Below are 24,031 nucleotides of genomic sequence, written 5' to 3'. Positions count from 1 at the left end.
AGTAGAACTATAAAATCTGACACTAACCTTTAAAAATAAAATATATATAAATAGATCTAACCTATACAACAAAAATACATATAAAACTAGCTCAGGGAGCGCATTTGAATACTGCTAACTCGGGCCACTTCCGTTGCGTCACGTGAGAGATTATTCTCAAAGCTCAAGTTAATCAAAAACTATCTCAGGAGGTCAATGACGCAAGAAAGGCTTAGCATGGCTTTAATGTCAGTGGAGTCACAAGTACTAGACACTATCGATGTAAATGATGTTATAGATGCCTTTGCTGCACAGAATGCACGACGTGAAGCAATATGAATTGAGATTTGTCACTTGTGCATTATTTCACCAATAAACAACGGTATTATTCATTAAAATAGTCTTGATGATTATTTCTTGTTAATTTTACTGATATACTGTACCAATTTGAATGTAGGGTTATATTTTTATTAAGTACATTATCTCATGTCATGATCTCGAATGTCAAAATTCAAGGGACCCCCAAAGAGGTCGATTCCCCCCCGGGCCCCCAAAATCCCTAGCTACGCCCCTGAATGTAATCTTGGAACAATGATTTGGCAACCCCCACATTCGACCGCCCGCGTGCAATGCACACTTGCACAATAGGTAGCGGCGGCACCTTGTTTGCATGTATGACTAGATACATAACGCGTAGGACGTAATCATCTTCTTTTTGAAGTAACGTCTATATTTTATAAGATAAGAATAGAAAACATTTGACATTAAGAAATCATTAAGAAAAATTTGTCATTGAATCTCTTCTTGTTTTTCTCTATATAACCTTGTTCTCTTGACAATTAGAAATGTTAATTTTACTTTTTTTTTTGCTTGATGTCAGAGTTCGAGTCATCCGACCAAAGAAGATACTTCAAATGCAGGTGCGGCATTGGTGCTCAAAGTATTACCAATGTAAATATACATACTATGAAGTTGTGGCTGTTGGTATAAAAAAATGTTTTGACTATAAAGAATGCACTAAAAAGTTTCCTTCATTTTGAGCTGCAGAAATGTATTCTCCCTGCACAATGTAAACTTTATAGTAAAAAGAGTGCTAGTCGCAGAAAGTCATAAAGAACTTAAGAGGCCATTGAAGTGAGACTCACATAGGTCTAGTTGCCTACTTCTTATACTGCCTGTGGCTAAGTTAAGGGTAGAATCTAATTAATGTCTATATTTTCGTTTCATTCAACAACTAAGACTAAAAACAGTTCAATAGATCAAGATGTTTAACGTAAACACTTTTTCCTTAATGTTTGTAATAGATCTAGATCACAGACCTATATATATATATTATAACTAGACTGGACGTTCTAACCACAATAAGTTTTACCGAAACTGGGTGTCGTTTAGCACAGTCAAAGTTTGTAAATATTTTGTTTCAAACATATATTATACACACCATAAATTATGTCGAAACTAGAATACCATTCAATGTTGTAGACAAACAAGCAGTGATTTTGTACACTACTTTCTGATTTGACAAATTGTGATAGAGGGTTGGGAAAGATTCACTGACAAAATTAATAAATAAATCTCTTTTTCTTGACAGATTAAGTCATTTAAAAACGTTTATTATTTAAGAAGTCAATATATATTTATAACTCTGTAACACTGTAACTGCTATTGAAGTGTTTCTCAAACTTTTGACTAAACTCTGTTACTTCCATTTATATTGGAAAAACACTATTAGACAGACCTGGACACTGTACCAAAAGCGCCCTTTGATTTGAGTCCATATTTGTAGACCATTCCTTTCATATTCGTAACGTTGTCGTAATCCTCATGCCCTCCCCAAGATGTTTAATTTCCAATTTTAACAATGAGGTTATAAGGCCCATAAAATGCAGAATACATTCCTCGAAATATAAAAGCCATTGATGAATAATCTTTTTTGAACATTCCGTAAGTTTTATAATAATTATCATGATTGTATTTTAAAGAGATATGCATTGTCTCCACAATCATCTGACATACGCGGATTCGGAAGATCCTAGACACTTATCCAACACACCAAAACAAAATTAAGCAACTCAGCGTTGAATATTTTTCGTGAATGACTACAAAATAAATAATCCAAAGTACAAGTTACTGATACAATGAAATAAAGCACAGTATAATAAGGTAGTGTTTCTCATACATTTCCGGGTGCGACCCTACATGACAAAATTTTCGTTCGAGCCCCTTAGAAGCTTGGGACCTAGAGGAGCGATGTAGGCTTCCACAGTGAGGTCGGTAAATTGTTTGAAGGAAGTAAAGAAAAAGAAAAAAAAACGTATTAATAATTAGAACACAATTCCTTGTTATATTTTCATTGCTATTAATGTCACCGATGTTTACATCCAAATTTCATAATGAAATTAAAAAAACGAGTCCGTTGTTGATTTTTTTTTAAATTCAGAAATAATGCTGCCTCTACAATTTTTAATCCTTGTAAAAAGCTCTTCCTGGAGATTGATCTAGAGCTGAAGATGCAGAGGGTTCCGCTTATGTCAGCAATTTTTTTCTTGTATTACGAAGAGAGAATATCGAAAACGCCAATGTTGATGTGTTTTCTTTCAGAACGCACTATTCATCCTAGTAAAAAAAAAGTCGAGTGTCATATTAAGTCTAATAATAAAGAGGTCAATAGTGTTATGCGTACGTATAGTGCATGGACATCTTTAATGGGTGTGATCTTTTTAAAGACCATCTTCGTATTAAGATCATCTCTGTCGCGGACCATTTTTCCCACACAAATGTCATGACTATAGAAATTCGGCCAAAACTCAGACAAGAAAATCCCGATGAATAACACTAGCGGAGACTTTTTGAAATGTTTTCTTCAAAACGTTTTACCCATATCGTTGCATACACCTCTCGCGAAAATGGTCTACATTTGACAAGGTTTTATTAGAAGATGAAACGACATCACTTACTTAAGAACTTTTAATTCTTAAAACATTGTTAATTATGTAATTTTGATAACATTCAGACATGGATTAATTAGTACAATGAAAATAAACTTTGTTTTTGCCGCCGTCCCTCTCCACCTTGTTTGGTCGGTCGTTGGCTTGGAGCTACAAGTAAGTAACAAAACTCAAGTTCAGACCTTGTGGTCTATAGGGCCGACGATGTAGCTCCAAATAGATAATAAATCTGAACCGATGTAGGCGTATTCTATTTTTAATAAACAAACTTTAAATAACTTGAACAAAATTTCTCATGTGAACAAAAACTCAGTACAACTGTTATAACAATACAACGAGATTTAAATTGCCTAAGTAACAGTCATTTAAAATAAAAGTGAAATTGTTTTAAACACTGAATTTTTAAATACTACATCTACTTACAGGGTGGGTTGTTTGGCTAATGTTAGACACCTTATTTATAGTTTAGTTATTTAGCGACGCACCATAGAAGACGCATATTGAACGGGACTAGTGACGTTTGGGATATGTTGGGTTAGAGACCGGAAAATCAGTTAGCGATATAATCCTCTAGGGTAACGACGTGTTTAATGACAGAGACTTTTACTGTGGCCTTTTCTTAGAATAAATATATGATAAGTGTTCATCAGCGTTTACTACAACTCTTTACTAGTTAAAATAGATGTTTATTGTTTTGTCTGGATTGTTGATCAACTACACGGAATACACCCGAACAATAACACCCAAACGCTTGCAGAGTAATTGGTTGAAATTCAACAGTCATCCATAGTTTACCTCAAGACAGCCTGAACAAGCAACATCACACTGTCACAGTCTTAGTTGACATTGCATGATCTAAAGTTCACGTCATGTTAAGAGTTAAAAGACACGTGGAATTCCTGATGTAGAAATCAGTTGATAAAGTTGACTTTGAGTTCAGTCAAGTCAAGTCAAATGAGGAAGGTCTTGCTCCCGGTCCAGGAAGGTTGGACGTTTCTTCCTGGACTGGTGTATATATGTATATAGCATGAAAGTCGATGGACTAATGATTGTTGTTTAATAATATTTGAGAGTTGATTTCATTATGTGCTTATTGAATATTGATGTATTATTCGTATTTCAATGGATATCTATAGTTGAAGCTCCAATGTCACTAGTAGTAATTGTTCTTATTGTTACCCGCTGAGATGCGGACGTGATTGATACATTTGATACCGCTGCTATGCGGATAGGATTGTTATTATTTCTTGACTTGTAGCCCTAAGAAGGAGTGCAGTGTATTATTATTATTGTAGTAAAATAAACTTCATGTTGTCTGCTGAACGGACTTGAGTCGGTCGTATAGTGTTTGTCTTGTCACGTTTCCAGAGTACTTCAGGAAGCAAAACTGAGTATTAACGCGACATTCGCATTCTGCAGTATTACACCATTCAACGTTCATTGACACACACTAAACAATACTAAGAAAAAAAAATGGGTGGACTGGTGGGCTTCTGTAAGTAAGTGTCAGTCAAAACAAATATTACAAAACAACCTGAAAATTCAAGGCCAGAAATGAGTAGACGCCTATTGAGAATTCCGTAGAAATTCCATGCGCAACTCCCTCTCATCACGCCCTTCTTTCTCTCTCGCACCGTGAGCAACTACGTGCTTCACGCCCTCTCTTTTTTTCACCGTGCGCACCACCCCTCTTACTCTCTCGCACCGTGCGCAACACCATTCTTTCTCTCTCTTTTTCACCGTGCTCACCACCCTTCTTTCTCTCTCGCACCGTGCGCAACTACGTCTCTTCACGCCTTCTCTCTTTCGCACCGTGCGCACCACCCTTCTTACTCTCTCGCACCGTGCGGTGTCACCCTTCTTTCTCTCTTGCACCGTGCGCACCATCATTCTTACTCTCTCGCACCGTGCGCACCCTTCTTTCTCTCTTGCACCCTCTCACGCCCTCTCTCTTTCGCACCGTGCGCACCACCCTTCTTACTCTCTCGCACCGTGCGGTGCCACCCTTCTTTCTCTCTTGCACTGTGCGCACCATCATTCTTACTCTCTCGCACCGTGCGCATCACCCATCTTTCTCTCTCGCACCGTGCGCACCACCCTTCTTTCTCTCTCGCACCGTGCGCACCCTTCTTTCTCTCTCGCACCGTGCGCGCCATCCTTCTTACTCTCTCGCACCGTGCGCACCCTTCTTTCTCTCTCGCACTGTGCGCCTTATTTCTCTCTCGCACCGTGCACAATTACCTATTTTCACGCCTTTTCTTTTTCACCACTAGACTATTTTTCTATCCGTGCTCACTAGACTATTCTTTCTATCTCTCAATGACTACTTTTATATTTAAACCTACATCCTTGCCTAATTCCTATACCAATACACTATTATTTATTTATTATTGTCACTTGCATATCGCCGACATTATTGACATTTATTTGTTTGAACTTATTATTTTATTAAATTATTTTCTAGTGTGATACTCCGCCCCCCTCGATTTAGAACTGGGTTTATTATTTTTAATTATGACTTTTTTTAAAACTTATTTTGAGAATTAAGAATAGGAATAGGATTCGTACCCGAGACCCCTTGACTTAGATTTGATTGAGAGACAAATGATTTAGCCACTAAGCCACACATCCATGTGAGATCTGACAGAACAACAACATAAGAAGTTGGTGACTGGTTATGACAAGAAAATTTGGGTTAGAAATATTTACAATAAATTAACATGCGTTATTGCAACGCTATATACTCCGAAATATCCATATTTGACAATTCTATGTGGAAAAAAAAAATTAAATATAATCAGTAAATTTGATAAAAAAAAACAAACGAAAAACAAAACAAAACGGGTTTCTTCGAGAAGATCTAATAATGTCAAGATGGCGTCCCTAGACACTACTAAACATTGCCTACATCTCGTGCTAGTTGTAAAACTACTAGACACATTCATTTGAAAACAACAACAAAGTAACGAGGTATTTCAAATCTATATTTACACTCAATGCACAGCATGTTATTGGATAGTGACCTTAAATGAATATTCCCGTAATTTAATTAAGTAAATAAAATGACAGTTGGACCTACATCTATTCTATTCTATACAAGTACAAAATAAAGTTAACTTTAAAATATAAATGTAGGCCTATATATTCTACTTATAAGTCAAAGAATTATAATTTATATTCAATGATAAAAGACATTTGTTATCCGCCAACAAACTGCAACGTTATTAAAAATCCGAAGAGAGTAAGATGTTTATTTTATATTTTTTGTTGAAAAGGAATCTTTAGAAAGTAATTGATTCAGTAGACAAATAGGATTTTTGCTTGATTCATACTAAGAGTACACATGACTTTCATCTACTTTTATTAACATGTTATCTCCAGAATAGTAATTTTAAAAAATGTTTAGCAGTATATGCACTCTATACTAACAATTTTTCATTTTATGTACATCAATCGAATCTTTCAGACTTCTCTAACAAAGTGGCACAAACTATGAACTGACCAAAGCACAACAAGCCCATAGACGTACATGGATGAATAGGAAATGTGACATTTCAAAATGAACATGCAAGAGTTGATTAGGAAACAAGTCATTGAATCTTGTCGGTTTCTTCCCTTGGTCGCAGGGAATGAGTAGTAGTTCTTGGATTGTCCTTTCTAAAGTTTGCTTGTAATGACCTAGGGCGAATGTTTTGGTCTTCCGTTCTACTCTACTGTAGGTTGTCATCATTAGCAGGAAATATATTTTGTTGCTCTGTTTCTCTTTTCAGTTTGATATGTACACTATTTCACTGGCATACTGCATGTCTTTTTAAAGAATGTGTACGCTCTCTTGGGACTGGATTCTCTACTTCTCCATGTAAGTAGATTTTGGTATTCTAGTTATCCGATCAAAGAACTTCTGAGACTATTGGTGAGGCAATAGTGCTCAAAGTTGTACCAATGTAAATATACATAATATGAAGTTGTTAAGGGGGGGGGGTTGTACTTTTATATCATTAACAATGAAATGTCCATTGATATAACTCTGGAACATTGTAACTGTTAGAGCAATGTGTCTCAAATGTTTCCGGTGGTGAATCCAAATGTATATTCTTAAAACTAGTCCATATAGTCAAATGAGCGTTTTGAGGGTAATCTTAAATTGTTTGCATACTAGAAAAGGATTTTTTTTTTCAGGAGATAGTATTGAAGAGGAAATAGGTTTTCCTTTCATTCAGCAAGGGGTCTGGGGATAGCGTTGTAAGCTTAGTGTGGGGGTCTGAGAAGGATTCCCGGAGCCAAGCTTTTGAATGTATTCTGAGCTTCAGAACTCATTTTTAGCGGCCCCCGAAAGGGGAAAAGACGCTATTAGTTTTGTGTGAAATGTCTGTCTGTCCGTCCCGTTTAGATCTCGTAAACTAGAAAAGATATTAAAAATCCGACATCACAATATTTTAGACCATTCAAAGTTCTGATGCAACGGCTACTTTTTTTTTTCTGAAAGCAAAAAATCTAATTTTTAAAATCAGTTATGCAAGCAGTTTTTTAAAGAGAAAAAGCTAATTAGTATGCATTATAAGTTAGACCTAATTTAAAACGAACAGTAATCTTGTAAACTTCATTTTCCTGAACCTTTTTTTATATTGCGGAAAATTTTTTTTTTTTTTTTATTTGACGATTGGATTAAGAGGGGTCGGCAACCTGCGGCTCGCGAGCCACATGCGGCTCTTTGGATACTAAGCTGCGGCTCTTTAGTTCCATACTCAAGTATTATTTGTTTTATCGAAAAAAAAATTAATCAATTAACTAAAATTAGACATCAATTCAATCTCTCAGCCACTTGTACTCTTTCACCGCACACCCCTCCTCATGTCTTCAAATGTAACATATTTGCAGGTGGAAGAACTCAACTTTCTTCTGCCTTATCAATGATATAGATACGTCTTGAGACATAAAAGACACGGCGCAAGTTGGCTTTCTATCAGGTATATGTCTTCTCAAGGATTGCTAGCGCTCTCGGGACAAACTAGGGAGAAGATTTAGCAAATGCCGTGCAAAAATGTCTTGAATACAATAAGATCTATTAAAATAAACTCGTTTCAATTTCAACTGATGGAGCCAGAAGTATGACAGGAAAAAATAAAAGAGAATCTGCGAGTCTCCACGTATTTCTTACGTTTCATTGCCTACTTCAGCAAGAAGTGCTGGTCAATAGCACTCTACCATCGTCAGTTTAAAGAATTCTTAAAAGTGCGTTGGCTTTCTACAGGTATGGTGTTAAAACTTCTAGCTTTGTGCTTGAATGAAATAAATACATTCCTAAATGAGGATGGTATTATTAAACCTGAATTAGAGAACGACAAATGGTTGCTAAAATGTTACTTTATGATGGATATATCAAGAAAAGTAAATGAGATGAATCTAAAACTAAAAGAAAATGAAAACCCAGCCGATGATTTGGTAGAAGATAAGAGCGGTGGCTGGGCAGTAAAGAGCTTGGATTCCGAACCGGGGTCCCGAGTTAGAATCGTGGTGAAGACTGGGATTTTTAATCTCTGGATATTTTTTTGCGCTTCTAAATCCACACAGCTTTAATAATTACCTGACATTAGTTGGGTAAAGTAAATGTGGTTGGTCGTCAAGCTGACACCCTCGTTAACCGTCGGCCACAGAAAGAGATGACCTCTACATCATCTGTCCTAAAGATCGCAAGGTCTGAAAGGGTAACTTTACATAATCAGAGCGATAAATGACTTCATTTTCACTTTTTAAAGCAATATCGCGATAAAACCAGTGCAACTGTTGACAGGAATTACTTCATCAAAATTATTTTAAAACTTACAGATGAATTTGCTGACAGATTTGAGCATTTCAAAACCATCAAAACCATTCTAGCATTCATAGTAAATATACTCAACACAAATAGTAACGAAATCCATATTGAGCCATTTGGAATTGATACTGGACTTTAAAAAGTAAAGCTTTCTGGAGTGGATAATTTACAGAGTTGAAAAGCAAGTTGGAAGAGTTGGAGGTCCAGAAGTGTATGCACGTAACACAACAAAAGTGGACAACTTTCAAAGAAATGCCGCGAGATGAGGCACTTATATTCGACGCATGGAACTGTCTTCCAGATTGCTACAGTGAAGTGAAAAGGTAAGCAATGGGAGTACTAACTAAATTCGGATCGAAATATTCATGCAAGCAAGCGTTCTCTTGCATAAATAGCCAACTAACAATTGAAAAGTTAGAGTCGTATTTGAAACTAAAAACAAGAAGTTATGAGCCAAATGTATCCAAACTTTCTAAAACCAAAGCAATCACTCCCATTGAATTTGGTTGCTCAATTGTTTTGCTATTGAAGTACAAGTTAGTGTTGTATGTAAATGTTTAATTCTTTTAATTTATTTACACTCTTAATAAATAATTATGTAATAATCCTATATATGTATCATCTAATTTGTTGTGAACAAATACTAGTCATATATAAATAAGTAGATTTTTTTCCTTTGTGAATAAATAAATTCGTTTTTATTCATCAAAGAACTTTATTTATGCGAGTACAATTTATAGTTGGCAAGAAAAAACTTTGTGGCTCTTTAAAAACTTTGAAATTTAGTAAATTGTAATTTTTGGCTCTTCCTACTCAAAAGGTTGCCGACCCCTGATGATTAAGAGATAGAGCCTTTTCAAAACAATTACATCAATTATAAGACTTCAGTTAGGCCAGGAGAGGCGCGGTAGCTGAGCGGTAAAGCGCTTGGCTTCCGAACCGGGGGTCCCGGGTTCGAATCCTGGTGAAGACTGGGATTTTCAACTTCGGAATCCTAGGGCGCCTCTGAGTCCATCCAGCACTAATGGGTACCTGACATTAGTTGGGGAAAAGTAAAGGCGGTTGGTCGTTGTGCTGGCTACATGACACCCTCGTTAACCATAGGCCACAAAAACAGATGAACTTTACATCATCTGCCCTATAGACCTCAAGGTCTGAAAGGGGAATTAGTTAGACCTGGTTCACATCTAACTTTGCATTCACTTGCACCTATCCTTTGATCTGCTGGACCGTTGGGTCACTACACAAGATCTGTCAACCATCTTTCTCCATTCTTATCTCTCATTTGTCTTTGATATAATTTCATTTGGATGTTCTTTCTGAAAATATTGAAGCCTGTCTGGGTGGACCACTTCGGGGGCCGATTTTGAGTTTGTGTTTCCACTGTCTTTGTAACCTTGTTATCTCACAGTAAGAAGAGCGCAATTTGAAAAAAAATTATAGCAAATAAAGGATTTGACAGGCCGATGTTGATGTATCCTTTTGCAAGAGAGCAAATCTTCATTCTTGTTTTTAAAAAAGTGGCAGATCTAAGAAAGAAGGAAGCAGCACTGATCACTAGCTTACTGTTAAGGGAAAATGTCCGAGTTACATAAATGGCTGTGATCGTTGTAAGATCAACTTTTATGACGTTTTAATTTTTTTTGTCACACAAAAGTTGTCAATACAAACAGTTGAGAGAATTTCGATTATTCTAATATAAGAATGTCATCAAGAAATATCACATAAGCAGAAACATTTTGAAAAGCGAAATCAGTCTTTTATTTAAAAAAAATAATCCACCGTATATCTCTAAAAGCATTAAACGCTAAGTGAATTTGTTCTCAGGCTTTCTAGTGTTTACTATGGTCGGAACATTTCCTCTTTTCTATTCAATTCTATGATTGATACAAACAACTTGATACAAACAAATTGATACAACAAATTGATACAACTACGATTAATCTAAGCTTTTCTTTTTAAAGTATATTTTATTTTATTTTAACTTCCAGCAATCGGGCCACATTTTAACTTTTCAGACATGAATTACTGTTATATCTGTTACAATAAAATAAAACACCCCGCTCTTACACTTTTCGGCTTTTTACAAATTAAAACGACAGCCCCCTCCCCTAACTTTTTGTTTTTAGCACTTTTGGTTTTACTTTTTTTATTTTTTTAACATAAGGCAAGCAATGTACTGTATTAGATAGCGCATTTTCTGATTGCCTCAATTGCTTAATGTTTAAGAGAATTCTTGCGATTTTAAGCGTATTGCAGTTTTAGGGTGCGAATCAGTCAAAACCGTGTTTTCGCGAGCACCTAAGTGGTATGTGGTAATAGGTACATGTGTAGCTAATTTCATGCTAATTCCTTTTGCTAAGTTAATAATCAGTGGTATTTGGTAAATATATATAAGAATAGCTTTGCTACGCCCTTTTATTTGTTCCCGGGGTTTTTTTCTTTTTTTTTCTGGCAGGTACATCCCTTTTACTTTTTTTTTGACTAAACGGACCACATTTTAACGATCACCTAACATATTTTTGGCCCGTGAATAAGTGTCCCTGGCTACCTGGTTATTATCATAAGCTATTAGCAATTAACTCCTAGCGTTGTGTGTAGCTGACAAATCAAATGTAGAGTGGAGGATACCTTCGCAGGATCTTCAGATTGCATGATGTTTAAGCAATGAATAAGTTCTTATATTATAATGAACTAAATTGATTTATTCAAAGCCTTAATGCCCGTTTTGTTTTTGGTATTACTACACTAAAACATTAAAATTCTTTTTCACCCTCCCATAATAAGTCAGCAGATATGACATTCACTAATCTTCCCAGCATGCTGTGCTGCTGTTCAAATTCTGGCTTTTCATTGTCTAATGCATTAATTCATATGTTACTCTGTTCTTTTTTAAGCTTCACAAAGAAGATCGCCTTTGCAATGTTTTGCATGTTATCAATGGTCTAACACTGAAATATAGATTTTTTTTTCATTGTCATTGTTCAAATGACTTTGTAATGATTTCAGTGCTATAGACCCCACCAAGTGTTCACAAATCTTAGGCTCTTGCATCTGTAGAGTACACTAATTACATCGAACTACGACTATTGTGTTTTTGACATATATGTATTTATTAAAACATAAACACTAGTCTAATGAGCTTGTTTTTTTTTTAGCTTTATTTATGCAGATACTAGAGCCTGTTTATGAAGGCTCAAAGAATGACTGAATACAAAAAACAAGCTACAGAGAATCAAATGCAAATGTTACACATATATCTTACTCTTGAGTTTCACAAGTTGGACAGGAAACTGATGGCACATCTTTACAATGCTATCTTTTTTTTTTTTTTTGAGGAATCTTTGTAAATTATAAAATATGGAACTAAAGTAAATTTAACATATCACAGTTTTCATTTGTTTTTTTAATAAGATAAAATATTTTAAAATGTAGAGATAATGGTAGAATTCAATAGTAGAATTCAATAGTGGAGTCTTTTGTTTTCCATGGAGGCAGACTGACTCGAATTTCCTGACATTAGTTGGGGAAAGTAATGGTGGTTGGTCCTTGTGCTGACCACATGGCACCCTTGTTAGCCATCCATATTTACATAATCTGCCCATCTGATCACTAGGTCTAAAAGGGTACTTTATTTTTGTTTTCTACAAAGCTTATATCTGTATTGTACAAAGTTTGTACTCATTATTTCTCCCACATCCAATCACAGATGGACATATTGTGCACATTTTTTTATGTATCTGACAAAACAAGAATCACTTAAAAAACTGTTTATTAACTATTGGGAATAAATTATTTTGTTTGATATTGAACAAGGGCAAGAAATTGTAATTGATTGATGTGGTGGTATATGTTTAATTAGTCCCATTTATACTTTATGTAGAGAATTTGGTCCTCACTTAAAAACTAACAATATATAAATCTGAACCTATTTTCATAAGCCCTTTGCTGGCACAGTGGTTAGTGTAGTGGCTTGAGGAGGCTGAGCCATCGAGTTCAAATTTAAGGCATATAATTTTTGGTTACAAATTGCATTTTAAGAGGTCGCTGTAACATTTAGACTGATACCACTCCTTGCCCCCCCCCCCCCCCCCCCATTGGACCAGACAAGTGGTAGGATGATTGAATTAGATTGAATGAGTTAGGGATTGAAAAAACAACCATGTATTGATTGTGTACTTGAGAATGAGAGATAATAAAATTGCCTTAAACAAATAAAAAGTACATTTTGTTTAGATATAAGGCTTATAAAGGAAACATTTGTTTAGACATAAGGCTTATAAAGGAAACATTTTGTTTAGATGTAAGGCTTATAAAGGAAACATTTTGTTTAGACCTAAGGCTTATAAAGGAAACATTTTGTTTAGACATAAGGCTTATAAAGGAAACATATTGTTTTGATGCTCATCACTAAGATGAAGAAAGAAGTCAATAGCCTATTATTACCACCCTCCCCCCCCCCCCCCCCAAATGTTAGGGTTTCACTTATTTTAGTATACTTTGTTGAGACTATTATAGAGCAAGGCTCATTGTTGAGTTTATACTAATATTTAATACCTGCAATGGTACATAATTTTGATTTGCTATACCAAAGTCTACACATAAAATTTAACTAAAATGGCAAAAATTCTCAATCAATTTGAATTTATTTGTACATCTAATATTATAGTTCCTGCTGAATGGTCTCAATGACTTCTATCAAGACTAACAGGATCAAGTTTCAATATTATATCTTGTAGGGATGTAAAAGAAAGGAAAGATTATTCATGTGTCATTGCCTTCAAATGGTTGAAATTGATATTGAAGTTCCAACACAACTTTGATCATTTTGTATTTTTGACTTTTATTTGTATGAATGCATTTATAATATTAAAGACTCTGTTTTTTTTTAAATTATGTGTTAGGAAGTATTGTTTTACTTTGTTCTTTATATGTGAAAGAAAAAAACAACAACAACACATAACTATCTCTGCAAGAAACATACTAAGTGACAAACAAAAGATTGGTTGTTATCAATTGAATATCTTTAGACAATACTATTGATACATTTATAACCAACATGTCAAATATCCAGGAAATTACAGTTCAATTGATTGATGAATTTCATTATCCATAATTGTTCTCTATCTTGTCAGTATGGCCTAAGGAGAATAAAAATTCATTGATTTAAGAATGATTGCAAAAGGCATTGATAAAATAAGAGCTATCATCAATAAAACAATTCAATTAGAATAAGCATCATAACAATGCTTTCTTGTTTGGTTTTCATAAAATAATGTTGGTAGTAGAAGTAGGCATGTGTAATATACAACATCTATTCAATACAGGTCTTAGTAGTTGACAATAACTGTCTATAAGGTGAAAATAATGTTTACCATGAAAGTCAGTATCTACTTTGTTACATTTTCAAACTAACATTGAATTGGCACTCACTTTTACACTGAACATTTGGGTTACTGGCTGAGAAGTTAAGCACTTGGCTTCTGAACTGTAGGTCTATTTATGATACAAAGATATTTATCTGCAAAGAGAGAATAACTTTATTTGAAAATTATTTATAAGAATTCATGGGGCTAACTAGGAGGCGCAGTGACTTAGCAGTTAAGCATTTGACTTCTGAACTGTAGGTCTAGAGTTTGAATCCTTTTGAAGTGTGGGATTTATTTTTTAAGGATCTTTGAGCCCTTCTGAGTCCACCCAGCTCTAATAGGTACCTTACTTTAGTTGGGGAAAAGTAAAGGCATTTGGTCGCTGTGCTGGCCACATGACACCCTCATTAACCATGGGCCACAGAAACTGATGACTTGAACATTATCTGCCCTATAGATTGCAAGGTCTGAAAGGGAATTTTGACTTTGGGGCTAACTAGTATCTACAAATATTTAAATATATAATTTCTAAACCAAAAAAAGGGGAAAAAACAAAAAGATCTCATTTGTTTCACTTCCAAATAAGAATGTCTTAGACTGGAAACTTATAGACAAAAATTCAAACTCACAGAATTAGACTTATTCTCCAAAGGATTTAAACAAAAACTGCACTGAATGAATAAAAATAAACTTAAAAAAACTATAAGAAAACAAATTAAAAAAATATAAAAGGCATGCATTAAATAGACGATAAAAGACATAAAACTAAAAGTTTTGTTGATGGCCGTCACGATAAAACAATTCACAAACAAAACAAGACATTCTAGGACAGTTGAACAATGTTTAAATAACTTCACCTTAATGGTAATGTCACAATGACATGTACAGTTCTGGAGCACCCTCTTCATTTTTTTGTTTCTTGATCTGAAACAGAAAAGACTAGTTATTGTGTTGAAAATGATACAAAGATGTTGATCTGCAAAGAGAGAATAACTTTATTTCAAAATTATTTATAAGAATTCATGGGGCTAACTAGGAGGCACAGTGGCTGAGCTGTTAAGCACTTGACTTCTGAACTGTAGGTGTAGAGTTTAAAATCTTTGTGAAGATTGGGATTTTCAATTTAAGGATCTTTGGGCGCTTCTGAGTCCACCCAGCTCTAATAGGTACCTTACTTTAGTTGGGGAAAAGTAAAGGCATTTGGTCGTTGTGCTGGCCACATGACACCCTCATTAAACATGGGCCACAGAAACTGATGACTTGAACATTATCTGCCCTATAGATTGCAAGGTCTGAAAGGAAATTTTGACTTTGGGGCTAACTAGTATCTACAAATATTTAAATATATAATTTCTAAAACAAAAAAAGGGGAAATAACAAAAAGATCTCATTTGTTTCACTTCCCAATAAGAATGTCTTGGACTGGAAACTTCTGGAAAAAATGTATCTATGTATTATTATTATATATTTATATATTATTAAAGACTATGAATTTACTGGGAGAGTGGGGATACTTTTACTTTTGATTATAAGATGTTTTTAAATAAACAAGCTTTAATGGATAGTTGTTATCAGATGGGGAAAATATAGAAGAAGTCATGTACAGACATTGTGAAACCAAAGACACCTAAACTGATGAAAACACATTTACAGATGTAACCATAAGTATTACTATAACCTCTATAGGTAACTAAATGATTTATGCTTTTAACTACATGTACAAAACAAAAAACAACAACATAGACATATTTCTACTACCAACATCCAGTCAATTCTTGACAAGAATAACAATGCAAATTTTTTGTTTCAAATGTTTTTGTTAGTTTGCTTTCATAGCAAATAATTTCAAGGGAAACTCTGATGGTTTTTCAAATTTGAGTTATTGACATACTTAAATTCTGCATTAGTGTTTTAATAGTAAACATTTTACCATTTTTTATTTAAATGCTTAGAAACATTTATATTTAATAAATTAGTCAATAAATTCTTGACATCTAAAAAAAAAAAAACGGGGTTCTTTGAGATTTTGTTTTTAAATTAGGTAAACGTCACTTTCATTAACAATACTGAAAGGGAAACTAGATTTAACCAATCATATCCCTTCATTCTTACAGTAGCTGTTAGGCTGTTATGTATAAATAAAAGCATTAGGATAACCAACTCGAGAAAAAACAAATTTTCATCCAAGCCCCTCCCTGTCCCAGAAAGTAAATAGATCGTGTGTCTGACTGATTCAAACAAACTGATCAGTGTAAGGCTAGTCTAGACTACGTGTAGTCAGTCATGTTAAGACAACCAAGCAATAGTGTTTGTTGTGTGTTGAGTGATAAGGTGAGAAAATACACTTACAAGCATGTAAATCTACTTTTGGCACGCATTGTTTTCTTTGTTTACAAGATCTGGATGTAACTGCATAGACGAAGATATATTTCTTTTATGAGAATGTAAACTTTACTGTATGTTTTTCCGTTATACAATGAGTCAATAGATTAAATTAATAGGTTTGTGTGACGTCACATAGAAACCCAGTGAAAGTCTGGCAGTTTTGGATGCGCAGGAAAATTCCGTCTGAAAAACTTCAATTACTTAGTTATTATTGCATAAAAAAAAAAAAAAAAAAAAAGAATATATTCATTATCTGTAAATCAAAACACATAAAGTAAAGTTACCCTTTCAGACCTTGCGATCTATAGGGCAGATGATGTTAAGGTTCTCTCTTTCTTTGACCAGCACAACGACCAACTGCCATTACTTTCCCCAATTAAAGTCAGGGTACCCATTAGAGTTGGGTGGACTCAGTAGCGCCCTAAAAATCCTGAAGTTCAAAATCCCAGTCTTCACTGAGATTCAAACCCAGGACCCCAGGTTCAGAAGCCAAGCGCTTAACCACTCAACCACTGCATCCCTTTTCAAAACACATATTATATCAGAAATTGTCAAATCCATCTGACATTCCCTTTAATGATGAATGCACATTGAAATGATATGCAAATTTTTAAAGTTCAACATATGTAACAGATTTGGCTACCTGGAGTTATAGAAGATTAATGCATCAGTAATTATCAAGTCAGGTTGGAGAATTTCCCACTTCACCAATCCTGCCTCCTGACATTTTGTGTGTATCATTCTGTTCATGAGCTGAACCACAGGATGGAGTCTGCACAAATCTTTCTGAAATAGAAACAAATTAACTTCAATAACTACTATAATATTTCAAACTCAAGTTAGGGTCTATAGTCAACATGGTTGAAAGTTGAAATGATACTACAGCCAATATATACCAACACATTACAGAAGCAAACAAATAACACACCCAGTGCACCATTGCCAATCAAAAAGATGCTCTAATGTGGCTAAAGCATGGACTGTTTTCTTTGACACTTAAGCTAATGACTGCAACATAGAAAGTTATGGCATTCTTAAAACATTCTGGTAAACATTGCAAAGGTCAAAGTGAAACAGTATACAAGGCATGAAAACTAAGCATGTGGTACATTTTATAACTGTCTACAAGTCAAGAAAAATTAATTATTTCCTTACATTGTCAGGGGGGCATGGTTTCCTAGTGATAAAGTGCTTGACTTCAGGGGTGGAACAGATGTCATATTCAGCTCTAGCATTATCATATGATCCAGGAACTGGTCCACAAGTAACATCTGATATGATGTGCATCTATTGGTACCTGACCTCACAATATATAAAGTTATATAATGCAATAAAAAATTTGAGTATAAAAACAAAAGTGCAATTCCGTATTGATAAGTATTTCTATATGTATGTAGGTTAAGAGGCTATATAAAATCTTAATGTGTATCACAAAATGTACAGTATACTCATAACCTTTATTATTTTTAACTGAATACTTCATTACAGGCTTAGTAAAATGGAGCAACTAAAAGTTCCTTCTACTGCAGGGGTGGGCAAATTACAGCCCGAGGGCCACATGGACTATGACCTTGTGACTAATATTTCTAGTGAAGAATTTCCAATTTCTCCAGGCCAACAAGTGAAAAAAGGTTTTGTCATTTTCCTTTGTTAAAAGGTGAAAATATTTATAGTGAAATGGTTAAAAGTACCAGACTTATTGGATTCCTTATGGAATTGACGCCAAAAAAACAGTTTTCAATACCATCAGCTCACCATTTAGAGCAGAAGCTAATTCAGCTCCGGAGAACACAACTTCATGTAAATTATGACCTGTAAGAGAAGTTCATGTCAGTACTTCCGCGGTAGCTTAATGGGTGCCAGAAGTTTTATTTCCACACTTTAAAAAACTTTGCTGCTAAGCTTTAACATTATTTGGGTACACATACATATGTAAAGAAGCATTTTTTTTTGGAAAATAAACAAGTGTAATCACAGGTTGATGGTGAATGACTAATTTGACAGCAGTCACAAGTATAACAACTAGTAAGCTAGTTCCACGGTTCAGGAACATTAGGCACGAGTGTAAACAGTTAAATACTTCACATTAAGTACAGCTGTACATTTACGATGTAATGTTGTGATGTAAAAAGACTATAGCAATTATTGTATTATTATTTTTAAATAGTAAAATTGGTTTCAGAAATTGCAAACTCTTGTTGTAATTCCTCAATTGGGAATGTGAAAAAAGTTAAAGTAAATGTAACATACAGTATAAATATGAATTAAAAGACATACTGCAGTTAGCTAGCATATTTTTCTAAGTTGTAAGTATATATATTGTTGCAACTCTACGGTAGGCACTCAACGTAAAGGTAGGTAACTCAACACAGTTTAACAGAAAATAAATACAGGTGTTTATTCACCAGGGTAAACACATAACATCCTTTAGCTTCCCCAGAGTCTTACTACTAAGTATACCAGTCCTTTGCTACTTAACCCGAATGTGGACCAAAGACAGCCTTCCCCGCTACGCCCCAGGTCCCTACTACAACCTTCAGGTAGCACAAAAGTTGGCCTCTTAGTTTCCCAAACATTCAGACTCTTCACAATCCCTGATGCACTGTTCTTCTCTCCATTCTAGAGTCTTTCTGTTTACGTTCACTAGTGCGCACCTCAAGCACTGGTGCAAGGCAGGGTTACAACAATATATATAAATATATATTAGGGGTGCACCGGATTGTACTTTTTGATATCCGACCGGGGCCGGATACGACCGGATAGTAAAATTTGATATTCGGCCGGGGACGGATACCTAAGTGTCTTGTAAATATCTTGTATTGCTGAACATTTTACGAAACTGTTAAATAACATACCTATATTGGTTGTTTTTTTTTCCTTTTATATACCTTATTGTTTTAAACTCTGTTACTGATTGATTTATTCAAACTTAACAGTAAATCTGTATAGCATGAATGTTAGTATATATTTAACTAGTTAGTAATGTAAATCTCATAAGTTAAGTACAGTCTGCCTTGTATAGTGGTCGGATGTGTGTGTTCATGAATTTCAGACCATCAAACTTGGTCAGATATACCTAATGAGCCTACACATGTAGTCCTAGTGTAGTGTGTATAGTTGTTTGTGTTAACCATCAAGCATTGTTTTTTTCCTTGAGCATACGCACGCAATAGAGTTGGGTGTCAGTCTAAAAAAATAACACATTGGCATGGTCAGTCAAACGTATAGATAAATTATACCCGTCCACTAGTTAGAGGTCAAGGGTTGTTGTTTTTTTTTTACGCTCCAGCATATTGTTTCTTTGTTTGCTAGATCTAACTGCGGTACTATTATTCAATTTATTTTATTGTGCAAAGAACGTACGTAAGAAACATTAAATGTATAGAACGTATGTCAGAAACATCTTCCTTAATTATTACTTATTAATTATTTTATTCGTGGTTTCAGTAACTGTTACAATAGGGAACGATAGTAAGCCTATGGATGTCAGGTGTGTAAAAGTCGTCCTGGCCTGATACACACTGGCTAAGTACGCATCTTAAGTAAAAAAAAATTAGTAATAACAAGGAGTTAATTGAGTGTCACTAATTATTAAGAATATTGTTATCAAATCAAGACACTTAACTGCAGGAGTAATATTCAAGTTAACACGTTAGAAAAAAATTATTTAACCGTAATATTTATTGACAGTGTAATATCCTTTGTTAGCACGTTGTGTTTTTTTCATTCTGGCTTATAAATGGTAAATGTCTATCAATAAATTGGGTGTCAAAGACCAAAGAAATAAAATAAAGAGTAGGGGGTGTTTAGCTCTCCATTTAAAGATAGCCCTGGTCGTGTCTTCTACAAAATAATTAGTAACTGGCTAACTGGACTATATAATCTCGCGGTTTGAGTTCTGTGTAGCTAAAGGTCACTCGTTTAGATGCATTTGATCTTTAGTCCAGCTTACTAATTGAGATTTATGTTCAAGTGACTCGGCACACTTGAAAAGGTGTGGCCTCTAGCCCAAACACGTGATTAAGATTTTTCTCCAAATAAGCAAACTCTTTGTCCGGATACCCGTGTAGATGTTTGGCTTGAAGTCCAGTCCACCCCCCCCCAATTAAGATTAACTACTAATTAAAAAACATAGTTCCCTCGTGTGACCTCTAGAGAGTGCTTACGTCCATCGTAATCAATGAACTCAATGTGATGGACTAAACAAATAAAAGGGGGAGGGAGTTGTTCATCTGGAAATATACCTAGTTACCTTAGAGGTGTGGCTCTTGTAGTCCAGCCCCCTTAATAAAGATTAACTACTAAGTAAACAAACTTAGTTCCCTCGAAAGGTGTGACCTCTAGAGAGTGTCAATACGCTGACATTAAACCTACGTCCATCGTATTTAACTTGTGGTCACCTACCTATAAAAAAACCTCAATGTGATGGACTAAACAAATAAAAGGGGTGGGAGTTGTTCATCTCTACCTCTGGAGATATACCTGCACAGCTAGACAGACGTCTGGTCAGCATGACGTAGTCAAGGAATGTAGCATTTTAACATGTTAACTAAGCTACTCAAAGGTCAAGACAAATTGAAAAAAGTGCCAGCCATTGCTGCTCTGTATGTAAAGCGCATTTATGATGTAAAGTTTCATTTCTATTTATATTAAGTTATTAACACGCCTTGTCTTTATAATAAACGATGTTTGGTGCATATTCATAATGGCTCTATTTTTAAGCACATTATAAACATTAAAACATTCTACAACAGACATTAATGGAACGAGGTCCACTTTATGCATATTAAATAGGTGATATTCGGCAGAAGCCGGAGCGACTATCTGGTGCACCCCTAATATATATATATATATATATATATATAAAAATATATAACCCCCAATTTTTAACATTTTTTTAAATGCGGCCCTCAATACAAAAAGGTTGCCCACCCCTGTTCTACTGTATACAATAACTTATCTATATTCAAAATATATGAAGATCAGCAATCTACTTGCTGACAGATTATTTATGATTGTGATCAAATTAATTTCTAGTAGAACATCTTTACCAACAGTCTTCAATATGATGAAAGTATTCTTGTTTCAAGATGCTTTTTAGCCTATTCTTTACTTGAAAGTTCAAGCATACAGACAATCAGCTTCTTTAGAGGGGAATGAAAGCTAGAGATTTTTTCACCCTTCAAAGAATCACTATGGAAAATAGTTAGAGAATATGGCATCCCAGAAAAATTCATCCAGATCCTACGACACCTACACAGTCAGTCTAGTTGCTGCATTAAAACAGAAGAAGGAACAACCAAGTTTTTCAGCAGGTGTGAGACAGGGGGTGCATCTTATCTCCCTTCCTTTTCCTCCTAGCCATTGATTACATAATGAGGAGAGCAATGAGACAGACTGCCTTTGGTATTCCATGGCGTGAACAAAATCGAATAATGGACTTGGACTTTGCTGATGACATTGCACTACTCGGGGCTACAAATAAAGGCATACAAGAAATGACAGAGAGCCTAGATAGAGAAGCACCCAAAATTGGCCTCCGCATAAACTTAGATAAGACCAAAATTTTGCGAGTGGGATAAAAGGCAAAGGGGCCCCCGTCAGACTTGGCGAGTCAAAGTTTGAAGAGCTGGACAAGTTCACTTACCTTGGCAGCATAATAACAAATGATGGGGATGCCTACCATGAGGTAGCGAGCCGAATAGGAAAGGCAGGGAGCATTTTCTAAAGGCTGCAGCCTATTTGGCCAAGCCAAGCCATTGGGTGCGAGACAAAAATACACCTTAACACAATTGTCATCCCAACTGCAACATATGCATGTGAGACATAGAAATCATCTGTCAAAATTGAGAAAAGGCTAAATGTGGCTCAACAAAAATGGCTGACACGAATTTTGGGAGTCAGTTACACAGATCGGGTCTCAAACAAGGAAATCCTTTGCCGAACTGGGAGTCGAACACTTAGTGAGGTTGTGACAGAGCATTGCATGAGGTTTGCGGGATATGTTCTATGACAAAATGAACTACGTATACCAAGAGTTGCGATGACATGGAGGCCAATACGAGGAAAGCGCAAACAGGGACATCATCATATTACTTGGCGCCACACCTTCGTATAGGACCTCAGAACAGTGGACACCAGGTGGGAGGAGGCTTCAGACATTGCCAACGACAGATCTTTATGGAGACAGCTTGCTGCCCAATATGCCGAATGGTGCGGGAGGACCTAAGTGTAAATCTAAGTAAGTCAAAGTTTTAGTCTGTATTAGCTCTAGACTCTAGATCTAATCTATATGACTTTTTCAAGAATTAGGTTATAATTTAAGTAGTGTACATTATAGTACTAGCTGATGTACATGTAACATAGTATATCACAAATAAAAATCATAAATGATAATACTAATTATAGACTTATCACTTAATAGTTAAATAGTATCGGAGGCAATCAGCATAATAGTTCTATATAATATTAGTATATATATATTTTCTAAAGGGTATCACCGTATAGGCCTAAATATTTACTATTAATAGACTTGTAACTAGACTATTACTACACAAACTTAACTATAAGTAGTAAAGTTAGTATTACTTAATTACTATTGTTTTACTAATTTTAGTATTTTACTATACTATAGATCTAGTAATACTAATAGTAAAGTAACAGTATTAGTACTAGATCTATTACTATATAAAGTTATGCCTACTACTTCTACTAGTACTACTACTAGTCTACTACCTAGTTTAACCTAGATCTAGTACTATTACTTAGGCCTACTATTTATTAGTAATTAATATTAATAGATCTAGTACTAGCTAGAGATCTAGATCTAGAATGACTAGAATCTAGATCTAGAGACTCTAGATTCTAGAGAACTTAGTAGAAGGCCTAGAGTCTAGATATAGATCTATATTAGAGTCTAGATCTATCTATATTCTATATGATAGATATATTGCTATTCTAGATTTAAACAAAAAGAAGTTTTCATTGTTTACAACTTATTACAAGTGTTACTTAAGTTACTAGTCTAGAATAGGAAATCTATATATAGATCTAGACAATAAGAATATCCCTTTTTTATTTATTCTCTCCCATCTTTATTATGATTAATAAAAGGAAAGTAGATCTAGGACTTCGTTGGCACTTAAAAAATGGTTCTAAATGTGTCAGAGTGATATTATTTTTATTAGCAATAAGAGAAATGGGCAGGCGGATTCTTTTAAAAGCTAAATAAATATCTAGATAAATTTAAATGTATTTACAGGTAATATTGCGAAATTGAAGTAATGCTTAAACTGACATAAACACAAGAGGTATGCTCTTCCACGTCAAAAGTTTAATAAAAAATCACGTGAAAATCCTGAGTTCTGTTCAGTGAGGGCTAAGAAGTCTCTACGCAAGCAACATTTTATCAAGCTTAGCTCTAGAAATCTAGATCAATATTTCAAGTTTCATCCTAGTTAATCTATTTAATTACTTTAAGATGATAAATCTACACTGTTCTAAATGTACCGTTGTTCAATTCAATTAAGTACCCA

The 24,031-nt window shown here is 34.8% G+C and overlaps 1 protein-coding gene and 1 long non-coding RNA gene across 16 annotated transcripts; one reads left to right on the top strand and one right to left on the bottom strand.

Moving 5' to 3' along the window:
* The first annotated feature begins 109 nt into the window (after nucleotides 1-109).
* On the top strand, nucleotides 110-13,635 carry LOC129927764 (uncharacterized). 3 transcript variants are annotated; one of them, XR_008779411.1, is made up of 4 exons: nucleotides 110-361; nucleotides 860-899; nucleotides 6,394-6,786; nucleotides 11,901-13,635. It is a non-coding gene; the product is annotated as an uncharacterized LOC129927764 (long non-coding RNA). The 3 variants fall into 3 exon arrangements; XR_008779409.1 differs by having other exon boundaries at nucleotides 111-361; nucleotides 860-930; XR_008779410.1 differs by having other exon boundaries at nucleotides 115-361; nucleotides 860-930; nucleotides 6,698-6,786.
* A 77-nt stretch (nucleotides 13,636-13,712) lies between these two features.
* LOC106078812 (uncharacterized) lies at nucleotides 13,713-23,821 on the bottom strand. Of its 13 annotated transcripts, XR_008779401.1 has the most exons (7): nucleotides 23,489-23,504; nucleotides 18,252-18,308; nucleotides 17,652-17,793; nucleotides 17,140-17,282; nucleotides 14,969-15,035; nucleotides 14,176-14,263; nucleotides 13,729-13,883 (listed from the first exon to the last, which is right to left on the bottom strand). XR_008779401.1 is itself a non-coding variant. In XM_056038637.1 (5 exons), the coding sequence occupies exons 1-4, from the start codon at nucleotides 17,781-17,783 to the stop codon at nucleotides 14,243-14,245; spliced, it is 363 nt and encodes a 120-aa protein (XP_055894612.1). In that variant the 5' UTR covers nucleotides 17,784-18,308; the 3' UTR covers nucleotides 13,730-13,883; nucleotides 14,176-14,242. The 13 variants fall into 13 exon arrangements, 1 of the variants encoding a protein (XP_055894612.1); XR_008779404.1 differs by lacking the exon at nucleotides 23,489-23,504 and adding an exon at nucleotides 16,461-16,520 and having other exon boundaries at nucleotides 13,713-13,883; nucleotides 17,652-23,481; XR_008779397.1 differs by lacking the exon at nucleotides 23,489-23,504 and adding an exon at nucleotides 17,425-17,504 and having other exon boundaries at nucleotides 13,727-13,883; nucleotides 17,652-23,479.
* Between the last annotated feature and the right edge of the window lie 210 nt (nucleotides 23,822-24,031).

Source organism: Biomphalaria glabrata, chromosome 8, assembly GCF_947242115.1.
Source record: "Biomphalaria glabrata chromosome 8, xgBioGlab47.1, whole genome shotgun sequence".
Taxonomy (NCBI): Eukaryota; Metazoa; Mollusca; class Gastropoda; family Planorbidae; genus Biomphalaria; species Biomphalaria glabrata.
This window is presented reverse-complemented; position numbering and strand designations above follow the sequence as displayed.

Excerpts from the sequence above, each read along its gene's own strand:
- LOC106078812 (XM_056038637.1), bottom strand. The coding sequence starts at position 17,783 with ATGCACATCATATCAGATGTTACTTGTGGACCAGTTCCTGGATCATAT. Across the intron at positions 17,283-17,651 it reads AACCATGCCCCCCTGACAAT|AAAGATTTGTGCAGACTCCA; the intron begins GTAAGGAAATAA and ends TTTCTATTTCAG. Across the intron at positions 15,036-17,139 it reads TTAATCTTCTATAACTCCAG|ATCAAGAAACAAAAAAATGA; the intron begins GTAGCCAAATCT and ends TTTCTGTTTCAG.